The sequence below is a fragment of the Mizuhopecten yessoensis genome, unplaced genomic scaffold (genome assembly GCF_002113885.1).
Source record: "Mizuhopecten yessoensis strain PY_sf001 unplaced genomic scaffold, ASM211388v2 scaffold213, whole genome shotgun sequence".
NCBI classification, from domain to species: domain Eukaryota; kingdom Metazoa; phylum Mollusca; class Bivalvia; order Pectinida; family Pectinidae; genus Mizuhopecten; species Mizuhopecten yessoensis.
This window is the reverse complement of record NW_018403434.1, coordinates 2,066,618-2,089,047: the sequence shown is the minus strand read 5'-3', so window position 1 is coordinate 2,089,047 and position 22,430 is coordinate 2,066,618. Positions and strand designations below refer to the sequence as shown.

Sequence of the window (22,430 nt, the reverse complement as noted above, 5' to 3'; positions counted from 1 at the left end):
TGCACATGCAATTTTGACATAAAAAATCTAAGAAGAATTACTGGGGTTTTTTAAGTACTGTATGCCTCTAAATGAATAGATCCCTGTGAATCCCTGAATACTACTACTATTATTATCAAAAGGTCTGGAACATATAAAAAATTCCTTTTTTTGAGCTAAAAGTAGGTATTTTCTGCCAGCTTTTCACCATTTTGGTAACAAATTTGGGGGTTGGAAGAAAATGTAACAAAGTCGCAAATTATGTTGGAGGCATACATTTAAGTCAGCCAACGATACGGGCCCTCTGAACGTTTTGTTAGTGATTGTGTATAGGCTAACCGCACGTTGACCGTGCCCGTTGTGTGTAAAATGACTATCGGCACCGTCATGTAGATATATCTGTTTTGTTGTCTTTCCTAGTTCGTGATTTTTTTAATTATTTTTTTTATAAAATCTTGTTTGTTTACATAATACATTCAATCCATCCCCTGAAACATGAATTGAATGCCGTGTTATCATCACGTGCTTCGTATCACAACTTATTTATCTTATTTATCTTCACCGTTTACTCGCATAAACGATTTTTTGTGACAACAACTCATAAAATTACTTGTTATCAATTAATAAAACCTACCGGTACATGCGTGCTCTTCAAAAGCTGCCAATGTGTACGTACAGATACCACAATCTGCACACTTCAAAACGGTGTCCTCCCATCTTGGAATAGGGTCTCTTCCAACTTTGGCACGGAAGACTCAGAAGAGCTTCCGGAAGAGGAAGAGCTCCTAATCGCGTCGTTAGAATACCCTCTTCCTCTTCCAGAAGAAGTAAATCGTGTCGGGCTAAGGAGAGACTACCGCAGAGGGTTTACGTCATGGAAAGCGCGACTGCGAAAGTGCATTTTGTGCTAAAAGTGGAAATGTTTAAGGCAAGATCAAACTATATACAGCATATTCGTGACTCCTGTCAACTATGACAGCATTTCATGAATGACCATCATTTGCCCTAGAAAATTGATGATATAGAAACCTATTTTGTAAATTACAATGTAGATACAAATGTAATTATGATTACAAATTAACGTATTCCTTGTATAGAAAATTCTTCTTTTTGTTTAATAAAAAATCATTAAACTTGAATTGAAATAATTAATAACAGTGACTTCCATATCACTTAAATCTATCTTTATTAAAAGCGAAATTTAATATTTTATCGCAATGTACACACCGTCGATTGCGCTTATAAATTTTGTAACGGGTGCGTTATGCCAAACAATGAATACCAGTGCACCATATAGGTATTCCTGACTGTGATGCTAGGGGCTAAAAAGTGCTGGAAAGTAGAGTTGGAATACAGGCAATACCTGAATAAATCAATTAATGACCCCTGTCCAGCCTCAAAGCTGAGTGTGTTATCGTTGGATGTTCAGAATGAAACAGCATTATTACAAACGTCCAATTGTATATAAGGATGAACGGAAGACACACACGTACTTGCCACTATAAAAGTTGATACAGTGTGCAAAAAATAGATTATATACGTTTTCTGAATTAATAAGGACAATTATAACTAAACGCTTCCGCAAAAAGGAAAAAATATACAGTTCAGGGCCCGTATTCATGAAACCATTCTCTTGCTCAAGCATTGATTTTGTGCTCAAGCCGTAGTTCTTGTTTCAATTATAAATTAATAATAAAATCTTATTATGCCAATGATTTGGGGAAAATTGAAGAGATTTAAAGCCGAATACTGTTTTCAATGTTTACAAATGACATGATTTGAGTGAGTAACTAGAAAGTTGGTTTGAGCACGAAATCCTTGCTTGAGCATGATAACGGTTTCATGAATACGGGTCCTGATGTACTATTTGATTTGTAAAGCAGGTGCACAGCAATCGTATGGGAAATGCGAATAGGAATTATCCTCCGCTTGAACATTGCTAGTCGGCGTTTAAAATTGAATTGATATTTGTCTCGTTTAACCTCCATGTTATTTGACGAGCTAGGGGGCGCCGTAGGTAAGGTTGTCTGATTCCATTAATTTGCTAGTCGATCAGTTTATATAGAAACAAGTTTGAGATATATTGCTAAGCGGAGTTGGATTTAAAAGTTAGCTTGAAAATGGCGTGTGTCTCCTTAATTTAAAAATATTAAAATATGACCCTTATGCGATATATTGCTTATATCATACATAAATCAACAATATCGGCTTTTGTAGGTACCGAAAAGTGTGTGCATTAAACGGTGTGCGTGCATACGAGTTCAGAACGACATGACTATAACCTTATAACTTTTCATGTGAAGAGAAGCTGTCATTTATGTGTTAAATTAATGCAACACTGTTATCCTTTATATTTTTTATTTTTAAGCACTAACATTAGAACCCTGCCGTCATCATTTTGAAGAGGTGTTTTGTTTTCTGATCTTGTAACAGAATCGTTCACGATAATACAGTAAGATGTCCTTATGACAAATTCGCGTCGAGCAATTGACAAGAGGCAATGCTTTACTTGACGTTCTTAATCAATAACGGTTTCATAGCTATTCTTTTTAGCGGCAGATATCGGTGAACTTCTAACAAAATGAGATTGCGCAAACGTACTTTATTTTGTAAACAAAAAATGTATTTTTAGCCAAGAAAGAGAATGTTTATTGGCGCTTTAATCACATTAGTCATTAGGAACACATGCAACGGTATTTATTCTGAACCAAAACATCTTCCACAGAAAACCCATCACTGTAATAAATGGGTAATTCATTTCACGTTTAAACCTTCCGATAATGTGTTCTGTGTGTGATGGGAGTCTCGGTGAAGGCGGCACCCTCTTGTGTGTATTCTCTCTTGAACATGTTTCTTGAATTTGTTTTTTTAATTCAAATTGAACGTCGAACAGAATTATCTGTAAAGGCTTATATTTTAAGATGAATTTAATTCTTGCTTGGGATATATTGCGTAAAATGAAAGCGACAAAAAATTCCTACCGAGTCCTCGACCGTGTTTTGCATATATGTATGTCAAAGTGATTTTATGCTATATCATATAAGGAAAAGGGGAAATAACAAAAACTTGAAGCTCGAAGCTTTCACCTTAATCTGTCATCTTTATCAAAGAAAAGACCCTTCACTGATTTGCACCCACTATACTGGGCAGACGGAGCTATACATCGACTAATTGCGTCACACCTGAGCGGTTCCGAATCTGAACCGTCCAAACCCGCCTCCTCCTTTCCCTCCTTTTCACACTCACAAACATTGACAAGTAATACAAAATCGTACCTTCGTCATGGTTGGGTGAATGTGAAAAAGGATGGAAAATACACACATGTAGTAAACAAAAACACAAAATCAATGTAGAAATACCAAGACCACAGCAATGTTACGTACAGGGTGCATAGAATATGTAAAAGTGTGTAAAAACTATCAGAGCATTGCAGATGTGTAGGTCTTTGTGGTGCTCTCGGAGGTGACGGCTTTTGTACATATCAGGAAGGTAAATATGATTTCCAGCATTTGTATGCTTGTACATGTTTATACAAATGTATATATAGGGATGTTTGACTATAGGGTGCTAGTTCGGCCATTTCAAACCATCAGCTGAACATCTGTCGATCACACATACACCGAAGTGAATACGCATTTATGAACAACTAACACAATGGTTTCAGACATTTTAAAGCTCCTGGTCCAACTATACAGACAAATTGTCACAGGTGTGGTGTGCATGTGTAATTGGAGCTGGGACAGAAATGTAATTAAACTTGACTGCATTTGCATACCAACGTTTGTCGCTGTATGAGATCCTCATGTGTGTAGGTACGGCACAGTGTATATATGTGTGTAAAGCGTGTAGGACAACAATGACCCCTTTTTCAAAACCGTTCTATAAATAAACACTTTATAATCAACTCATGAAGAAGACACTTATAATATTTAGATGTTGCATAATGTGTAGTTTATCAATTAGGCATCGCAACATGCATACAATAATGAGATTTCCAGGTAGCGAAACTCATCAAATTTTGGACACGACATCCCGATCGAATATTTAAATTTTACCACTAGATAGAGAACTTCACTCATCAATAAACACACATGACATGTACATGAGTACGTATACGAGCGATTCAGATAAAACGTCATCGGGGGTAGTGTCCTGTCTTAACCGCAGCTTACCGTCGATCTTCTTGCTGATTTAACACATGGCCAAGTTAATCCATCAACCTATCTATCATTCCTTGCATTTTAATACTTCGCAAAACCTTGTCAGACCTATCACACCTAAAATACGAACAGAGTTAGAGCCAGTATGGTTTACTGTAATCTGGACATATTGATAGAATTTCTAATCCCCATGGTGGTCAATGTGGTTGTTGTACTTTACTATACATACCTATCCGTATTTGCATGTGTACTTTATGGCCCATAGCTTTGCTACATTTATTTGTATACATCAAGATTGAACGGGGACATTTCATACGTATACATCCACGTTTGGATGCTTAATATATGAATATATACAAATATTCTCTGGGTGACAACTCTCTAGGCATTGAATCTGGCAGGTAAATAATGAATGGTGAAATACTGAGCCATGTCGCTAATTGCTCTTATTTGCTGCATCATAGAGTTCAAACGTAACCTATAGTCAGTAAAAATAACTATTTAATCATCAATTAATTGAAACTTGGCATTGATTAATCTATCAAAGTTAAGTTGGACATATTCAATAGATCCTGCATCTGTACAATGATATATATTTAAGGTCTTTTGCAATTAAGACAGTCTCTTTCGTATACACATTGAACCATTATATATTACGGAGCTTTGTGAGGAAATTTAGTAAAATAGACTGGTTTCCGCGCACAAAAATAAGAACTACATTAAATGGAAAATGTAGATAAATCGATGATCGGATGGCTTTTTATTTGGAAATCTTAAAATGTTTTGGAAACATTTTTGCTATATTATTATTGTAGTGGGTTTAGGCTAATTAACCATGAATTTATCCAAAAAAGTTATCAACAACACAGAAACAGTGGATCAGGTATATCTACAAAAGGAGAGACAGTTAATATCACCTTTAAATATAGATCATATATATAGAAAACAGTTTTTTTTTATATAAAAATTAATATGTGAATATGAATAAATATTGTAAGGATGTATGTAATTCTTTTCCGAGAAAATATAGTATTTTAACATTATTAGTGAAAGCATGATATGCATCAAGCCAATAATATATAGAACAAAAGTGACTGTGTTATAGAAAGAATGCCATCAGAATGAAGTAACTGTTATCAATGACATGGTAAAGTATCCTTATAAATGCTAAAATGATAATTTAAAGGATTTTATAGACAAATGATGGCCTTATTATTAATTCTTTTCTTTTCAAGACATCATCATTTCAACCAGGAGATACTTTTTATTTGCAAGATTCATCGAGTCTTACTAGACAGTTTCGCTGACATTGTGCCAGCTTGGTCACATGTCACGTCACCAAGCTGGCAGAATGTCAGCGAAACTTTCTGGGTAAGAACATAGTTTGTTTACATATTAGTGACTCGATGAATCTTGCAAATATACATTAAATTCCTGCTAAATGAACCTTTTCAGTGATAACCAGGAGAGACATGTTACATAAGCAAATAACGAGTGGAATACATAGGTATCAGCTAATACCTACCAACCTTGATTTTGAAGGTATGGAATATAAACATAATTATGTAACAAAATAATTATATAGTTCTGGTGTGAGAAGTCAATAAATAGGAAAACAAAAGCTTAATATCCTTTATAAATTATCTACATACTCTCAAATGAAGCGTATAAGTGTTTGACAAACTGCTTATGTTAATATACATATTTAAATGTAGCTATGTCAACATTATATGGGCGTCAACGGAGCTCACTCATCTCGATCAATGCCTTACCATGTCCTGACATTACTCGACACGACTGTTAAGATATCGGATGGTGTTCCAGGTTTAACTGTATGTGTCTATGGAATACCTATGGGTGTAGTGGAAAGACGCTGAGAAAAGTCCGCTAATATGTTCGTGTGTTGTTGGGGAGTTTTCCGATTATTTTAAAGCTACATCATATATTTACTAACTTTAATATGTATTAAGAAGTTAGTATTCAAATTGAGTTGTCACTTATCTGCTTCAGGTGCTCTTTATGTTAACTGTGAAGACCTGGAGCTTATTAGATGTGTCAAAAGTCTGTCGGTAAGTAAGAGTGTAGGTACATTGTATTCTTCCCCACCATTCCGAAATCTATAGCAAACTGACGGTAAATATTGTACTATTTCGAGAAGAAATCCAATTAATCAAATTTTTGAGATAATGGGTTGGTCACGTGACGTGGACCTGGCCGGTTGGTCATTCCTGCGCTCCGACATACACCTATATAATTATAGTATTTTCTGACGTTTTTGGGTCAAATGTTTTTAATCAACATAGACTAGAATATTCCTTTTATCACATTGGAGTTAACTGTGTGACTTTATTTCGGACAATGCGTGCTTACGGCGACGATCTTCGGAGAATGGACTGAGTGTGCCCACGGTGACTACTGCTCACCTATATGTATGTGGTAACACAGTGCTATATGTACAAAGCAGTTTGAAAATTACTAACTTTTTATACGCTAAAGCTGCTTTATTTTCGTGATGGGTCTGCCAAGAAGGAGTGGTGGTGTTGCGGCTGGGGTTGCTGTTGCTGGGGGATCGAAAAATACTTATGACAGACTCGATGATATTTCAAAGAACTTAATACAATTCAATACCAAAGCGGATATGGATGTTAAATTACAAAAACTGAAGGATGACCTCGTACTGAATTTAAGGTCTTTATTGAAAAACTAAAAGGGAAAATAATCGATCTTGAAAAAGAGAACGATCATTTAAGACAGGTGGTTGGAGATTTGGAAACGAGAGTCGGGGAGGCAGAGACAGTTAAAGCGGAAATGGAATCCAAAGTTAACGATATAGAACAGCATGGAAGAAAGAAATCTCTTAGGATAGTTGACTTGATTGATACATCTGATGCAGAGACGGTGTAGGAATGCGTTTCCAAGATAGTTAACTTTGTACAGAAAAAGCTTGAGGTGACACTGAACGAGGCAGACATCGACATAGCTCATCGACTAGGACGATTACATCGTGTGAAACCAAGGAACATAATCGTGAAATTAACTCACAGGCGGAAAAAGCACGAAATATTATTAAAAGCCAGCAAAAAGCTGAAGGGACAGGATTTACCGTGTTTGAGGACCTGACAAAAGTTAATCAACAAAGGCTGAAGAGTGCTTAAAGGAATTATACAGCGTGGAAGGAAAACTTGTTGCCATTCTGAAAAATGTATGACACTCCGTTGGAGGATGCATACTTATTGGACGACCGTAACTTTAGAATATATCGCGAGAATTCCACGATCGGTACATGATTAGGCCAATACGACCGTCAGGGGCTCTATAGAGGCCTTGATGTACCGATCTCTGTGTTTGTGTCGGACCTATGTTATGCTAATAAGTCTTTAGTGTTTCTCCACTATGAGTGAGTTTTCGTTTTACGTTGGGATATTTGGCCAGTATGTGTACAGGTAAGCGAGTTGATTTCATGCTTCATTTCATACGCTATGTATCAGTAACTTAATTGTTAGACCCAATCTTATAATCTATTGCTATGCATTTACTGCACACGTTTATCGATCGTCTTGTGCTTTGTAATATTATTCGATGCAATGGATAAAGACGTAGATGTGTATAATATAGGTGTGCAAGCAAATCCTGACAATACGTCATTTTGTCGTTTCTAATATATATAGTATATTTCTTCCAGTTTTCTCGTGAACTTCCTGTATGTGTAGTAGAGGTGGTTTTGTTGTGAGATATAGAACAACTCCTCTGGATTTTGTTCACTGTCATTTTATTGCTCGTTGTAAAAACCAAAAGAACCCTGCAACAAGTACAAAGTATAAAATAGACACACATAATCATATTTCATAGTACAAATGCAAGGGAAATAACTCTTACACGATTTCATAACTTTTACCCTTACAAATCAACTATAAGGCAATACACATTACAATTACAACTTTTATGAAATACAATCAAACTGAAGATTTGACTCAAAACAAAGTTACTGGACAATATATTAAATTCACAGTTAGCAGTCTAGCGACCTATACCTTCTCAAATCAATACTATATATATACTCTTACATAAAAAACACAATAGCATACCTGAGTGTGGCACAAGGCCTTGGCTACTATCTATTTGTATAATTACGACGCCTTCTTCAATCGTATGCAATACGGATATACTGTAATTAAAATAAAAGACATCTAAATAAATTTATCGAACCTTAGTCAAATGGGCACAACGTAATAACGCCTCTTACAAAAAATCAAATTACATCACCTCCATTATTACGTTTTCATATAAAAAAATNTCTCAAATAAAACACATAATACATATACGTTGGGTATTACACAAAGACAAAGAAACACTTACATTACATCTCTCCGTCCGTCAACTACGAGTCCTCAAAAGGTACTAGCGTGATTTATTTGCCCACAAAGAAACACGCGCCAAAACTGACCACCCAGAACGAACCAATGAAAACGCATACACAACTTGACGTAACACTACTGACCAATGAACAACTGTATGGTATACCAACATATCAACATACGTAACGAGCAGAATACCACAATACACCTATAGACATAACATCACAGTATAGAATACAACACGCGGACGCGGTAGTTACATTACTCGGAGTATGAAATATATACATGGACAGTCGACGCGCTACGGACAGACTTAGTAAACAAACATACATACAAGCAAATACATTAATTATATCCCTGTTACATATGTAAAGTAAGATAATCACGGAGATTTGTACAGCTTCAGCTTGTAACATTCGTATTATATTGACAAGCACGGGTTATACATGTGTAAAAGTTTTGCCCTCGTATAGTGATTTTTTCGTTCGTCAACTCTGTGGTTCTGTCTTGACTTAACTTCAGCTGGCTACAGGTCAATGAATAACAACACGTTTTATAAAGTTCTACAATTTATTATGTACCAACGAAACAGTGAAGTAAATTAGATGAAACATGATGAATAGATGTGCACAATGCTACAGCACGTCAACCACTCGACCGGTTCATACTAAAACAGTATACCGTGTAACATATGTCCTCTCAAAAATGTCCACCCGGTATCCCACCCCGGGGAATAAGTTTTAACACCCCCGATAATAAATTACAGCATGCCTACAACGGGAAAATAACCATCCCAAATTAACACGGAGATAGTTCTACCATAACATGCCTACAATGGGAAAATACCACCCAGCCCAGAATAATTTTGAGGTCTAAGGCCGAAAACACTCCTACATACCTGCCCGTAAGAAGGGTAAAAACGAGCCGGCCAGCTACATGTAAGCCTCTGCCATACCAAAAACACCCAGCTATATAGCCAAATTTAATTGTATGCCTTGAAATGCACGTGTCATGTAGTATTTGAAATACACGTGCAATGTAGCATTTGAACTCGATACTGACCCATACCTGAGCGTAGAGTGCTGTTCAGGTAAGGTAACATATCCTAAAAATATTAACCGATCAAAAACGTCTAAATAATATACCGGAAGGGAATCCCCAACGGGAATACCCCAGGTACACGCACTCCGTTACACGAAACGTAAATACGGAAATATATACAACAAGTTCAAAACCCAATCCTTTTACACATGCAACAACCACACATATATATACACAGGTAAATACTGATATATAGGACGGTATTGAACATGGGAGTAGTACTATAATTAGTACTAATATTAATACCAGGCATCCTCTGCCCCGGCCGACGCAATATATAAACAAATATCGCAGCTATACTATACTGTAAGTAAGACATCAGCAGCTTGTCCGGACTTGTTTCAACGCCTCAGGTGTCTACTTATCACTAGTACGTAGTCAGAAGATATATGTTGTCAGTATGACTATAATACACCTTATTTTTGAAATTTGAAAAACATGACCGAGTTATGATCAATTGAATTTTACGATCGGCGGCGTGGCACATGCGTGTATTAACCTGTACATTTAAAGATACTTACTAAAGTAAGCGACATCAGAGGATATGTTATTCATATGATTGTAACGTACCTATATACAAAGTTTCAGATCGATATTTGATCAAATGATCGAGTTATCGTGAGGTATTTTAGTTATATGACTACACGTATGAAGCTCTCGGCGTGTCACATATGTGTACATGTACGTAGTACTTCGATCGTATAGCTGAACACGGTCAGCCCGATTATATTGCGGTATAAACATTGTTTCACAGACTTACTGTGGTGGTATAATCACTTACGTTAACAAGTATATTACTTTATGTATAAACATTTGCACCAGAATAAATACATTTTAATTTTTTACTTAAATTAATATATAACTTATAGCCTTTCTTAATAACTTTCATCACGAATTTAGATCTAATGTAATTCCGTGAATAAATATATAACTTACACTTAACAATACACTGTATGCTAGGTTATCCGTATTGAAAACGTATTTGGAGCAGTGTATGGTAAACAGTCAAGTGGGAGGGGGCCTTATTTTCGAGTTTCTCTGCACTTTTTGAGGAAGTATGACAAAATAACACAAAGAAGGTTTATTGAATTGTTATTTAATATGAAATTCTTTATTATCTCACAAAAGAATGATGAGTCGTATAGAACACGTATAGAAACATATTGGTCAGAAAAGATTTTACCAACGCTCAAGCGCAGGGTGTTTTACCAAACTGGTTGGAAAATAACAATTGCAAATCAATCAAGCTTCAAACTTCTGAAGTTCACGATCTAACTCAGGGTTAAGGTACTTAATACCATTCAACAGTCGCAGTACTCAGATGTAGTGATTGAACCGAGAATGAGCAAAGCTGCATTTCTAAAAGTTTGAAAAACAACAATTTCGAAATAATAAATCACACCATGAATCTTCAAACCTCACAAGTTTCTGACCTGATTCAGCATGCAACACACGTTGTACTCTTTGTGCTAATCGGAACTGGCCGCGCACGCCCACACCATTTCAAGCTTAGTTGTCTTGCAGGAATTGTCAACATTTGATAAAGCTCTAAAAGTTGAAAAGTTCTCAAAGCGTGTGTGCTAGAAAACTGACGTTTATGCTTCTACCAATGACATGTTAACAATACCGAACACCGCAGGAATCACCAAAATAATATGGAAAAAACGACGGTTATTTAAGCACTAAACTTTATTAAACGTTTATTTTTTAAACGTCCGCGTCCGTATAGCCTCTTGTAAGTTCTACAATAAATGGAGCTAAACAAATCATCCATTCTGATGAGGAAAACAAAAACAATAAAACAAACAAAATGATATACCAGTGCTTACAGAGCAATTTACTATTCTATGCGAAGTCCTATATGTGCACACATGTATAATACGCTGTTAATCTTCATACATGTACATCGTAACATTTTACCTCACGATAACTCTGTCAACTTTTCAAACATCAAACTGATATTTGGTTTTAAACTATGTTATGGTCATATGCATAACATAATCTCTGATGTCGCTTACTTTTCCGATTAATTTAAGGGATATAATTTAAAGACGCTTCACGATCTGTAGATTTCTATACACACGTATATAAGCCGCCGATCGTAAATATGTAATTCATCATTACTCGGTCATTTTTTCAAATATCGACCTGAAGTTTGGTACATAGGTGTATGATAGTCATATGAATAAGATATGTTCTGAAGTCGCTTACTTTATAGGTTAATTTAAAAGTAAAAATCTGAAGACGCTTTACGATCTGAAGAGTTCTATTCACACACATGTGCCAAGCCGCCGATCGTAAAAATTCAATTCATCGTAACTCGGTCATTTTTTTTTTAAATATCTGGCTGAAATTTGTAAAATATCTCTTTATTAAGTATCTTTAAAGATATTGTCTGGTGACGCTTTCTAAATATACAGGCTAATACACACATGTGCCACGCCGGCGATCATAAAATTGAATTGATCATAACTCGGTCAACTTTTCAAATATCAAATTGAAATATGGTATAGAGGTGTATTATTAGTCATATTACCAACATATCTGCTGATGTCGCTTACTTTATTCAGTATTTTTAAAAATTTTGTCTGGCGACGTTTTGTTGTCACCTGAAGACGCTTGTTGTCGGTTAAAGACGCTTTTAAGGCGGAATCAGCAGTAGTCTGTACTTTGACTAACATGAAATTTATTTTATATACATCTTTCTTCTTTCTCTCCATTGGACGGTGATTGGAACTTTGTTTTACTTCTTCTTACACTCTACTCATTCCAATACATTTTAGATTATGGAGGCGATTTTCTCAAAAGAAAGGATCGATACGTTTTCTTACCTAAGAGACAAAAGGTGTAATCTATACTGCATACAAGACACACATTTTACGCAGGAGAAGGAAAACATTATCAAAAACGAATGGGGGCATGCAAGTTGTTTTTGTATAGTTCTTATAAATCTAATGCCAGAGGGGATGCTATTTTATTAAGTAATAAGTTTGAATTTGAAGTTAATAAAGAAAAGAAAGACTTGACAGGCAACTTCTTAGCTATCGACATTGAATTAAAAAAACATGAATATTACATTAATTACATTATATGGCCCAAACAACTCTGATGACCTTGACTTTTACAATAAATTGACTAATACTATAGATAGCTTTGGTAATGACAGAGTGAGTATTTGTGGAGATTTTTGTGTCCTGATCTGGACTATGATAAAAGTTACAAAAATAAAATAATCCTAAAGCAAGGAAGAAGGTTCAGGAAATATTTGAAAGTTATAATTGAGTGGACATTTATAGAGAGTATCGCCCTAACCACAAAAGATATACTTGGAGAAAATCAAACACAATAAAACAATCAAGGATAGATTTTTTCTTAATTTCAGAAAGTTTATTATCTAGTGTAATGAATTAGGCAATAGGTTCTGGTTATCGGTTTAATGGATTTAAAAGGGCAAAGGCTTATGGAAGCTTAATATGACCAAGATTATTTGGATATAGTTTAAAATGTAATTAAGGAAACTAAATGCAATATTGTCTCCCGATATACAATTTTGAAAACATTGATGAAATCTACAGGTATGTATAGATGACCTTTTATTTCTTGAGACTTTATTGATGAATATTAGAGGTAAAACAATATCACATGCATCCTATAAAGAAAAACCAATCTTATTGAATCTATAAAGGAACAAGAAAAATAAGAGAAAATTAATGTAGGAGAAATAGATAATAAGAAAAAGGAACTGGAAGAGATTTTTTTAGAAAATTTAAAGGGAGTATAGTAAGATCAAGAGCCAAAAGGGAAGAGGACGGGGAGAAATCAACCAGTTATTTTTTTAGTCTTAAAAATATATTTTTTTTCATTTTTTTTCCCCAAAGATACACTTGATGATGGCTCTATTATTACAAAACAAGATGATATTTTAGCCGAGACTAATTCTTTTATGAAAATGTATATAATGCTAGAGAAATCATGGAAGATGTATTTATCTTGAAGCCTTTGTTAATTTTGAAAATATTCCAAAACTAAATGAAGTTGAATCTAAAAATTTATAAGGGTTAGGCAAAACACTAAGAAATATGAACAAAATAGAAGTTCAGGCTCAGATAGTTTTACTGGGTTTTTTTGTTTGTTTTTTTGAAACATCTTTGTAATTTTATTGTCAGATCATTAAACTATGGGTACATACACAAGGAGAAATATCTATCACTTAACGTCAGGGCATAATAACTTATATTCCAAAAGATAATAAACCACGCCATTTTCTAAAAACAAAATGGAGGCATTTAACTTTACTGAATATTGTTTATAAAATAGCATCTGGGGCTATAGCTAATAAAATAAAAACTGTACTTGAAAAACTTATTAGTAATGACCAACTGGGATTCATAGCTGGCCGATATTCGGGTGAAAATACAAGACTTGTATATGATGGTATGCAGTACACAGAAGAAACTGATATCCCAGGTATGGTTTTGTAAAAGGAGCGGTTTTCCACTTTAAAACCAACACCCAGGTTCGGTGCTCTTGGATCCATTGGGGTCTTATAAATTGATGAACATGAAGTATGGCAAATGAACATAGACTCAAGGATATAAACTTCAGTATCTTTTATTAAACACAACAAGTGTGAAGAAATATCAGTACAATACACGATAACATATCTCACACCCTTACGCACACGATACAACACCGTTCATTAATACTAGTGGCTACGAGGCCTTCTCCTATAAGCATAGACGACGGACTCTACGTTGGAATTCTATATAGACATGTGTACAGACTACTTTCTAACCCTAACACTAAACATTATTGCTGGTCCTACATTATTACCTAACTAGTCTTAGAAAGAAGGAGCGAAAGAGTGAGTCAGGCAGTCTTACGAGGACTTTACTTCTGACTGACGAGCTATAGAAAACCACATAGACATATAGACAGACACACGGCACTTTGCACGTGCAATAGTCGCGCAAAATCTACTCGGAACACTTCCGGTTACGTAACTAGGTTCCGAATGTGAAAACAACAAGATGGACGACGAAAAGTGGTGAACTGTCAATCGTAAATATCGAATGTTAAGTATCCGAATTATCTCCACTTTTACAGTTTTAATGATAGATTTTGAGAAAGCATTCGATTCTGTCTCGTGGAAGTTCATTGATAAGGTATTGGGTTTCTTTGGGTTTGGTAATGTTATTTCAAATTGGGTGAAAGTTTCTCATAAAAATGTAGGGACATATGTAAATCAAGGTGGAGATCTTTCTAAATCTGTTAACATCAAGAGAGGATGTCGTCAAGGCGACCCGATCGCGCCATATATTTTTATTTCATGTGATGAAATCCTTGCTATCAGACTTAGAAATAGCAAAAACATAAAAGGTATTCGAGAAGATGATACTTTTATTATACTTTCTCAGTATGCAGATGATACATACTTGACATTAGATGGCTCAGAGCAGTCTCTTACAGCATCCTTGAATGAACTTAGTACCTTTGCAAATATATCAGGATTAGGGATGAATATTGATAAAACACAAATAATTTGGAGAAGCAGTAAAAAATATATCCAGGAAACATTTTTACCTGAAATACAGTTACAATTGGGGAAAGAGAAAATAACTTTGTCAGGAATTGATTTTAGTGTCAATCTTCAAGAAATGCTTAAGATGAACTTTGACAAAAAATTAGTGAAACTGAAAAGTCTTATTAATACTTGGAGCATGCAAAAATTAACACCGATTGGGAAAATTCACTTAATAAATCCTTAATGGATTCATAATTAACTCAATTCACTGCCTAACCCAGATGAAAAAAGTTTCACAAAAATGCATTTTTTACTTTATGCATTTTTATGGTATAATAAAACTGATTAAGTTAAAAGAGAGATTATTGTTCAGGATCATATGGTCGGTGGTTGAAAGATGCTTCATATTAAAAACTTAAGCTGGATAAAAAGATTATATTAGTCCTCGGGAAAGTGGAATACTATTTTAATGAAATTGGTTGACTTATATAAGCTACTTAATATTGGTGGGAATTATATTAAAGAGTGTCACAAAAAAATGTAATAATAATTTCTGGAAAGATGTCTTTGGGGCGTGGCATAGGCTAGAGTTTTCAGATGATATGAAGGCCCTCAAAGGGAAATCACTCTTGCAATAACAATTGGAGGCAGGTCAGTCTATTAGTCACAGTGGTATAAAAATGGTGTATATTGCATAGGTGACTTTATAAAGGATTTTAATACTTTAACTCTCTTTTCATGTAACGAATTTATTCAAAGATACAACATAAATACCAATTTTCTCAAATTTTATTGATTAGTGTCAGCGATTAGGAAATATTTAGAAGGTAGAGATAGGTGGGGAGAACCGTTTGATATTAATGATGATGACTGGGCCAGAATATACTTGCTGCCTTTCCAAGTTACTAAAAACTCCAAACTTCAGTGGTTACAGTTTAGAATCATCCATCATATTTTATCAACAAATTCATTTCTTTTCAAAGCACATATAGTAGTCAGTCCACTCTGCAACCTTTTTAATGCTGAATAGAAACCATTGAACACTTGCTCTGGGCACGTGAAAAGGTACAGAACTTAGTACAAAACTAAGATAGCCTGTTGGAAGCATTCTATATTCTTTTTACTCTAATATTTGGTAAGATTGATGATAATAACAACACTAATCATAAAGTGGATAATGAAATTATTGTAATCATAAAGCAGTACAAGCACAAAACAAGGTGTTTAGATCAGACACTGAATGCCAATACCGTGATTTATGCTGTTATGGATTATTTTAATGTGCAGAAATCTATCATTAGAACTAGTATGCAGAAATCTATCATTAGAACTAGTATGCAGAAATAGGTCTGCATATATTTTATGCAGTTCCTCTATCTTTATCTTATTTTTCTTTTGAAGACCTACACCTGTAAGTAGTAATATTTGGGACTTCCTTATATTTGTTCTATCTGTTTCTCTCGAGCACTAACATGCCTCCTTTTAAATGCATTTTAGTTTTCTTTTCTTTTCATATTTCTTAATTCTAATGACTGTAGTTTGTGTATTGTGTGTGTGTGTATGGGTGAGGGTACGACTGAGTGAATGTATGAGTATATTTTATATTTGAAATGTTACATAGGGCATGAAATATATCACTTAGAAGCTGTGTATGTACATGTGAATTTATGTATACAACATATAAATGGGTGATTTGAAATGCGAGTAAATTGTTTTGTTAATCTGGAATGATGATGCTATCATTATGATTATGATGTGAGAATGTGTGAATGTCCTGTTTATGTATATGTAATGAAACTCTTTGGAAAATAAAACATTAAAAAAAGAAGTTTTTTAGATAATTATATTTGTAAGATGAAATGGAACGATTTCATCAGAGATAATACATTTTTTATGTTAAACTTGAATACTTATATCAGAAAATTTAAAAATAAACACGAAATCGACAGCCTTTATTTATGTCAATATTATCATCACACAGTTAGCTATGTTTTAATATAAAGAAGTTCATTGCGACCTACATTTGCAAGTATAAGTTTATCAATGTTTTTATTTATTTATTTTCTTTATAACGACATAATTTGAATCTATAGATACAAATACAGAAAAACGACACAATCAACACTTTCATTTTAATAGTTCAAACAACGTTAACAGTGCTTGAAATGTATGTGTATGAAGTCCATTTTCTTTAAAATCCTCGTACTTCAAATTAATCTAGAATCCTGAACATTCTACCACATTAATACCATAATCGCCTTTTAATGACATTACTATGTAACCACACAGACCAGTAATTGGAAAACTATAATGTGAACACGTTAACAAATATTTATCCATAAATAATAAATACTTATCATCCTTTTTGAAGTAAAACGATGTTTTAATACAGATGAGGAGACCAATGACACCCGTACTTGGTGGCTAATACTTGGGATAGTATTAATGACGGGAATTGCAGGATTCTTCTTCGCCCGACCCTTCGACAATGGAGAGATTAACACGAACTTTGTACTTCTGGCCGGAGTAATCAACATCTTCATGGTACGTACCTTTTCTGTTGTGTGGTGTTTCTGTCCGATTCTCTGACCTTATATGAATGACAGCAATATACGATCTTACATGAGTTCAATTTTCAATTCATATCGTTGAAACGAGTCTAAGTTATATTGACCGTACTCTAGCAGTGTTACATAATACACTAACAGTACCATAAAGTACTCTAACAGTGCCATGAAGTTCTATAGCAGTATTACATAATATACTAACAGTGCCATAAAAAAACTCTAGCTGTGTTACATAATGCACTAACTGTGCCATAAAGTACTCTACAGTGTTATATAATACTCTAACAGTGCTTAACAGTACTGTAGCTGTGTTATATAATACTCTAACAGTTCCATTCAGTACTCTTCAGTGTTATATAATACTGTAACAGTTCCATACAGTACTCTACAGTGTTATATAATACTCTTGCAGTGCCATAAAGTACTCTTCAGTGTTTTATAATACTCTAACAGTGCCATACAGTACTGTAGCTGTGTTATATAATACTCGAACAGTGCCATAAAGTACTCTACAGTGTTATATACTACTCTAACAGTGCCATACAGTACTGTAGCTGTGTTATATAATACTCTTGCAGTGCCATAAAGTACTCTTCAGTGTTTTATAATACTCTAACAGTGCCATACAGTACTGTAGCTGTGTTATATGATACTCTAACAGTTCCATAAAGTACTGTAGCTGTGTTATATAATACTCGAACAGTGCCATAAAGTACTCTACAGTGTTATATACTACTCTAACAGTGCCATACAGTACTGTAGCTGTGTTATATAATACTCTTACAGTGCCATAAAGTACTGTAGCTGTGTTATATAATACTTTAACAGTGCCATAAAGTACTGTACAGTGTTATATAATCCTCTAACAGTGCCATAAAGTACTGTAGCTGTGTTATATAATGCTCTTGCAGTGCCATAAAGTTCTCTTCAGTGTTTTATAATACTCTAACAGTGCTATACAGTACTGTAGCTGTGTTATATAATACTCTTGCAGTGCCATAAAGGACTCTTCAGGGTTTTATAATACTCTAACAGTTCCATAAAGTACTGAAGCTGTGTTATATAATACTCTAACAGTTCCATAGTGTACTGTAGCTGGGTTATATAATACTTTAACAGTGCCATAAAGTACTGTACAGTGTTATATAATACTCTAACAGTGCCATAAAGTCCTCTACAGTGTTATATAATACCCTAACAGTGCCATACAGTACTCTACAGTGTTATATAATACTCTAAAGGTGCCATAAAGTACTCTACAATGTTATATAATACTCTAGCAGTGCCGTACAGTACTGTAGCTGTGTTATATAATACTCTTGCAGTTCCATAAAGTACTGTAGCTGTGTTATATAATCCTCTAACAGTTCCATAAAGTACTGTAGCTGTGTTATATAATACTCGTGCAGTGCCATAAAGTACTATTCAGTGTGTTATAATACTCTAACAGTGCCATACAGTACTTTAGCTGTGTTATATGATACTCTAACAGTTCCATAAAATACTGTAGCTGTGTTATATAATACTCTTGCAGTGCCATAAAGTTCTCTTCAGTGTTTTATAATACTCTATCAGTTCCATAAAGTACTGTTGCTGTGTTATATAATACTCTAACAGTGCCATACAGTACTCTACAGTGTTATATAATACTCTAACTGTGCCATAAAGTACTCTACAATGTTATATAATACTCTAACAGTGCCATACAGTACTCTACAGTGTTATATAATACTCTAAAGGTGCCATAAAGTACTCTACAATGTTATATAATACTCTAGCAGTGCCGTACAGTACTGTAGCTGTGTTATATAATACTCTTACAGTGCCATAAAGTACTGTAGCTGTGTTATATAATACTCTAACAGTGCCATACAGTACTCTACAGTGTTATATAATACTCTAACGGTGCCATAAAGTACTCTACAATGTTATATAATACTCTAGCAGTGCCATACAGTACTGTAGCTGTGTTATATAATACTCTAACAGTTCCATAAAGTACTGTTGCTGTGTTATATAATACTTTAACAGTGCCATAAAGTACTGTACAGTGTTATATAATACTCTAACAGTGCCATAAAGTACTCTACAGTGTTATATAATACTCTAACAGTTCCATAAAGTACTGTTGCTGTGTTATATAATACTCTAACAGTGCCATAAAGTACTCTACAGTGTTATATAATACTCTAACAGTTCCATAAAGTACTGTTGCTGTGTTATATAATACTCTTGCAGTGCCATACAGTACTCTACAGTGTTTTATAATACTCTAACAGTTCCATAAAGTACTGTTGCTGTGTTATATAATACTCTAACAGTGCCATAAAGTACTCTACAGTGTTATATAATACTCTAACAGTGCCATAAAGTACTCTACAGTGTTATATAATACTCTAACAGTGCCATAAAGTACTCTACAGTGTTATATAATACTCTAACAGTGCCATAAAGTACTCTACAGTGTTATATAATACTCTAACAGTGCCATAAAGTACTCTACAGTGTTATATAATACTCTAACAGTTCCATAAAGTACTGTTGCTGTGTTATATAATACTCTTGCAGTGCCATACAGTACTCTACAGTGTTTTATAATACTCTAACAGTTCCATAAAGTACTGTTGCTGTGTTATATAATACTCTAACAGTGCCATAAAGTACTCTACAGTGTTATATAATGCTGTAACAGTGCTATAAAGTACTCTACAGTGTTATATAATGCTGTAACAGTGCTATAAAGTACTCTACAGTGTTATATAATGCTGTAACAGTGCCATAAAGTACTCTACAGTGTTATATAATGCTGTAACAGTGCCATAAAGTACATATCATGTTTCAATATAGATATTGTAAGAGAATATGAATGATTTTGTTTAAGAGTGACTTTTGTGAGATAGTAATTATGATTATCTTTTATTGTGACGTCATTGCAATTCGTAAAGTTTTGTTCATGATTAATTTTCACTGTGACGTCAATGTTATTTGTGATTTTTTTAGTGCGTTACGTTCTTGCAAAAGTTAAGTTCAAATGTTTATGAAGAAAAAGATAAAATGGGCAGCATTTCTTTCCCCGAAACAACAGGGGTATTTTCATGATGAGTGTATGATATATCATTGTTCAAATTGAATATTGCAGGTGAGTGTAATTGGTATGGCGTTGTGGCGATTCTACACCACTGCCTGGGAGGAGAGGATCGTCGTGACCAGAAAATATGTCGTAAGTTTCTAACACATTATTAAGACGAGTACTTAAAAATATCGGTGACCTTTAGTACATGTAGCTACGATGTCTGTCTGTCTTTTTGGTATCCGTATCACTAGCTCCTTCCATACATTTGCGTATTCCTATCTCAGAATCAGGAATACTTAAATCGCGCCTTTTGGCGTACTGTAATATAAACGAAGATGTGCAATAAAGGTTTGATTAGTTCCTAAAGTCAATGTCATTGGATATGAGCAGGGTAAATAAAGTGAGGCTCTGTAGTTTAACACATCGCAAACAGGCGACAGGCCTAAACGTTTAAGTGTTTACACCCCTCGTTTAACATCAAATCGGCATATCTAACATTATCTCCGTATCTTGTGCATTTCATCTCAAATACAAATCCTTTGATATACTGTGTTTGCACTACAATCAATTTATATTGAAGATGGCGTAATATACACACGCGAAAAATATGGAGTTATTTCCCTTTGAACGTAAGCTCTTCTGTTCAGCTAATGTTACACGTAAAGTAAACGTTGAAGCAATACAGACTTTTAAACAAATAAGTTAAATATTCTGCAGTAACATATTTTTGTTTCGTATATTGAGGGATTGTTGAAGGCCTTTGATAAGCCAGACTTTTCCCAACGAGGATATTTTCCCAATTTGAATGCTTAAGGTGGCTCGACACATCGTCATCAGCGTCCATTTTCGTGACGTACTTCCGGAAAAAGTACAGCTCGGACCCAATTATCTTGATCGAAATGTGCATGTACACCGTGTCATCATTTCCGTATTGCGTATCGGGCATTCAATATCGTAGTGCAAATTATAGTAACTCCTTGGCCGTTTTCGTTTAAACGGTCAAACCGATCGGAACACTGTTGTTCGTTTATTAAATAATGTCGGACCTAGTAATCTGATGCTGCTTTCAGGCGAGCCGTGAGAAAGCCTCGCAAGGCCTGCATACACATTTGCAGGTCCGCCAGAATTTATACCCGAAATTGTTACATTTATAAACGGTCAAACCGGTTGCTCCGCATAAACGAACAGGCCCATGGTAAACTATAGTAGATTCCTACCCCGACCCTCCTCAACAAGAACACCGACACGATCCCACAACCCGTATCAGAACTCTAGCCTCTCAACACGGTCAACGTACATCCAACAAACCCAAACCTAAGCCTGATACTACAGCCTCATTCACTTCAGCCAACCGATTTGACTCTCTTTCCCAAGTTAAATAATTATGTGACCTTATATTCAGTATTATGTTTGACTAAATATCAGTCTTTGTTTTATGAATTTGATGAATATTACTATTCTGAGTAGGCTACATGTATATGCTGATGACATGGAACTTGTATTTTGACAAATGAAGATACGCTATACAAAAAACACAAGTACATGTATATTTACTATATTTTGTGTATTAGTATTACTGTAATTTCAATGTGTGTGCTGAAGTATACAACACATACTTCAGCAATTATGCATTTATCTTTGTTTATAATGAAATCTATATATAAATATATA

General features: G+C 34.6%; 1 protein-coding gene across 2 annotated transcripts in view; it reads left to right on the top strand.

Moving 5' to 3' along the window:
* Positions 1-3,321: 3,321 nt before the first annotated feature.
* Positions 3,322-22,430, top strand: part of LOC110441717 — a 24,031-nt gene continuing 4,922 nt past the window's right edge. The window contains exons 1-4 of one of the 2 annotated variants that reach the window (XM_021484978.1): positions 3,322-3,468; positions 6,150-6,208; positions 17,512-17,663; positions 20,826-20,906. In XM_021484978.1, the coding sequence (XP_021340653.1) occupies positions 6,190-6,208; positions 17,512-17,663; positions 20,826-20,906 (252 nt within the window). In that variant the 5' untranslated portion in view covers positions 3,322-3,468; positions 6,150-6,189. Of the gene's footprint in view, positions 3,469-6,149; positions 6,209-7,458; positions 7,583-17,511; positions 17,664-20,825; positions 20,907-22,430 lie in introns of those variants that run through there. The other variant, XM_021485048.1, reaches the window with a different exon arrangement.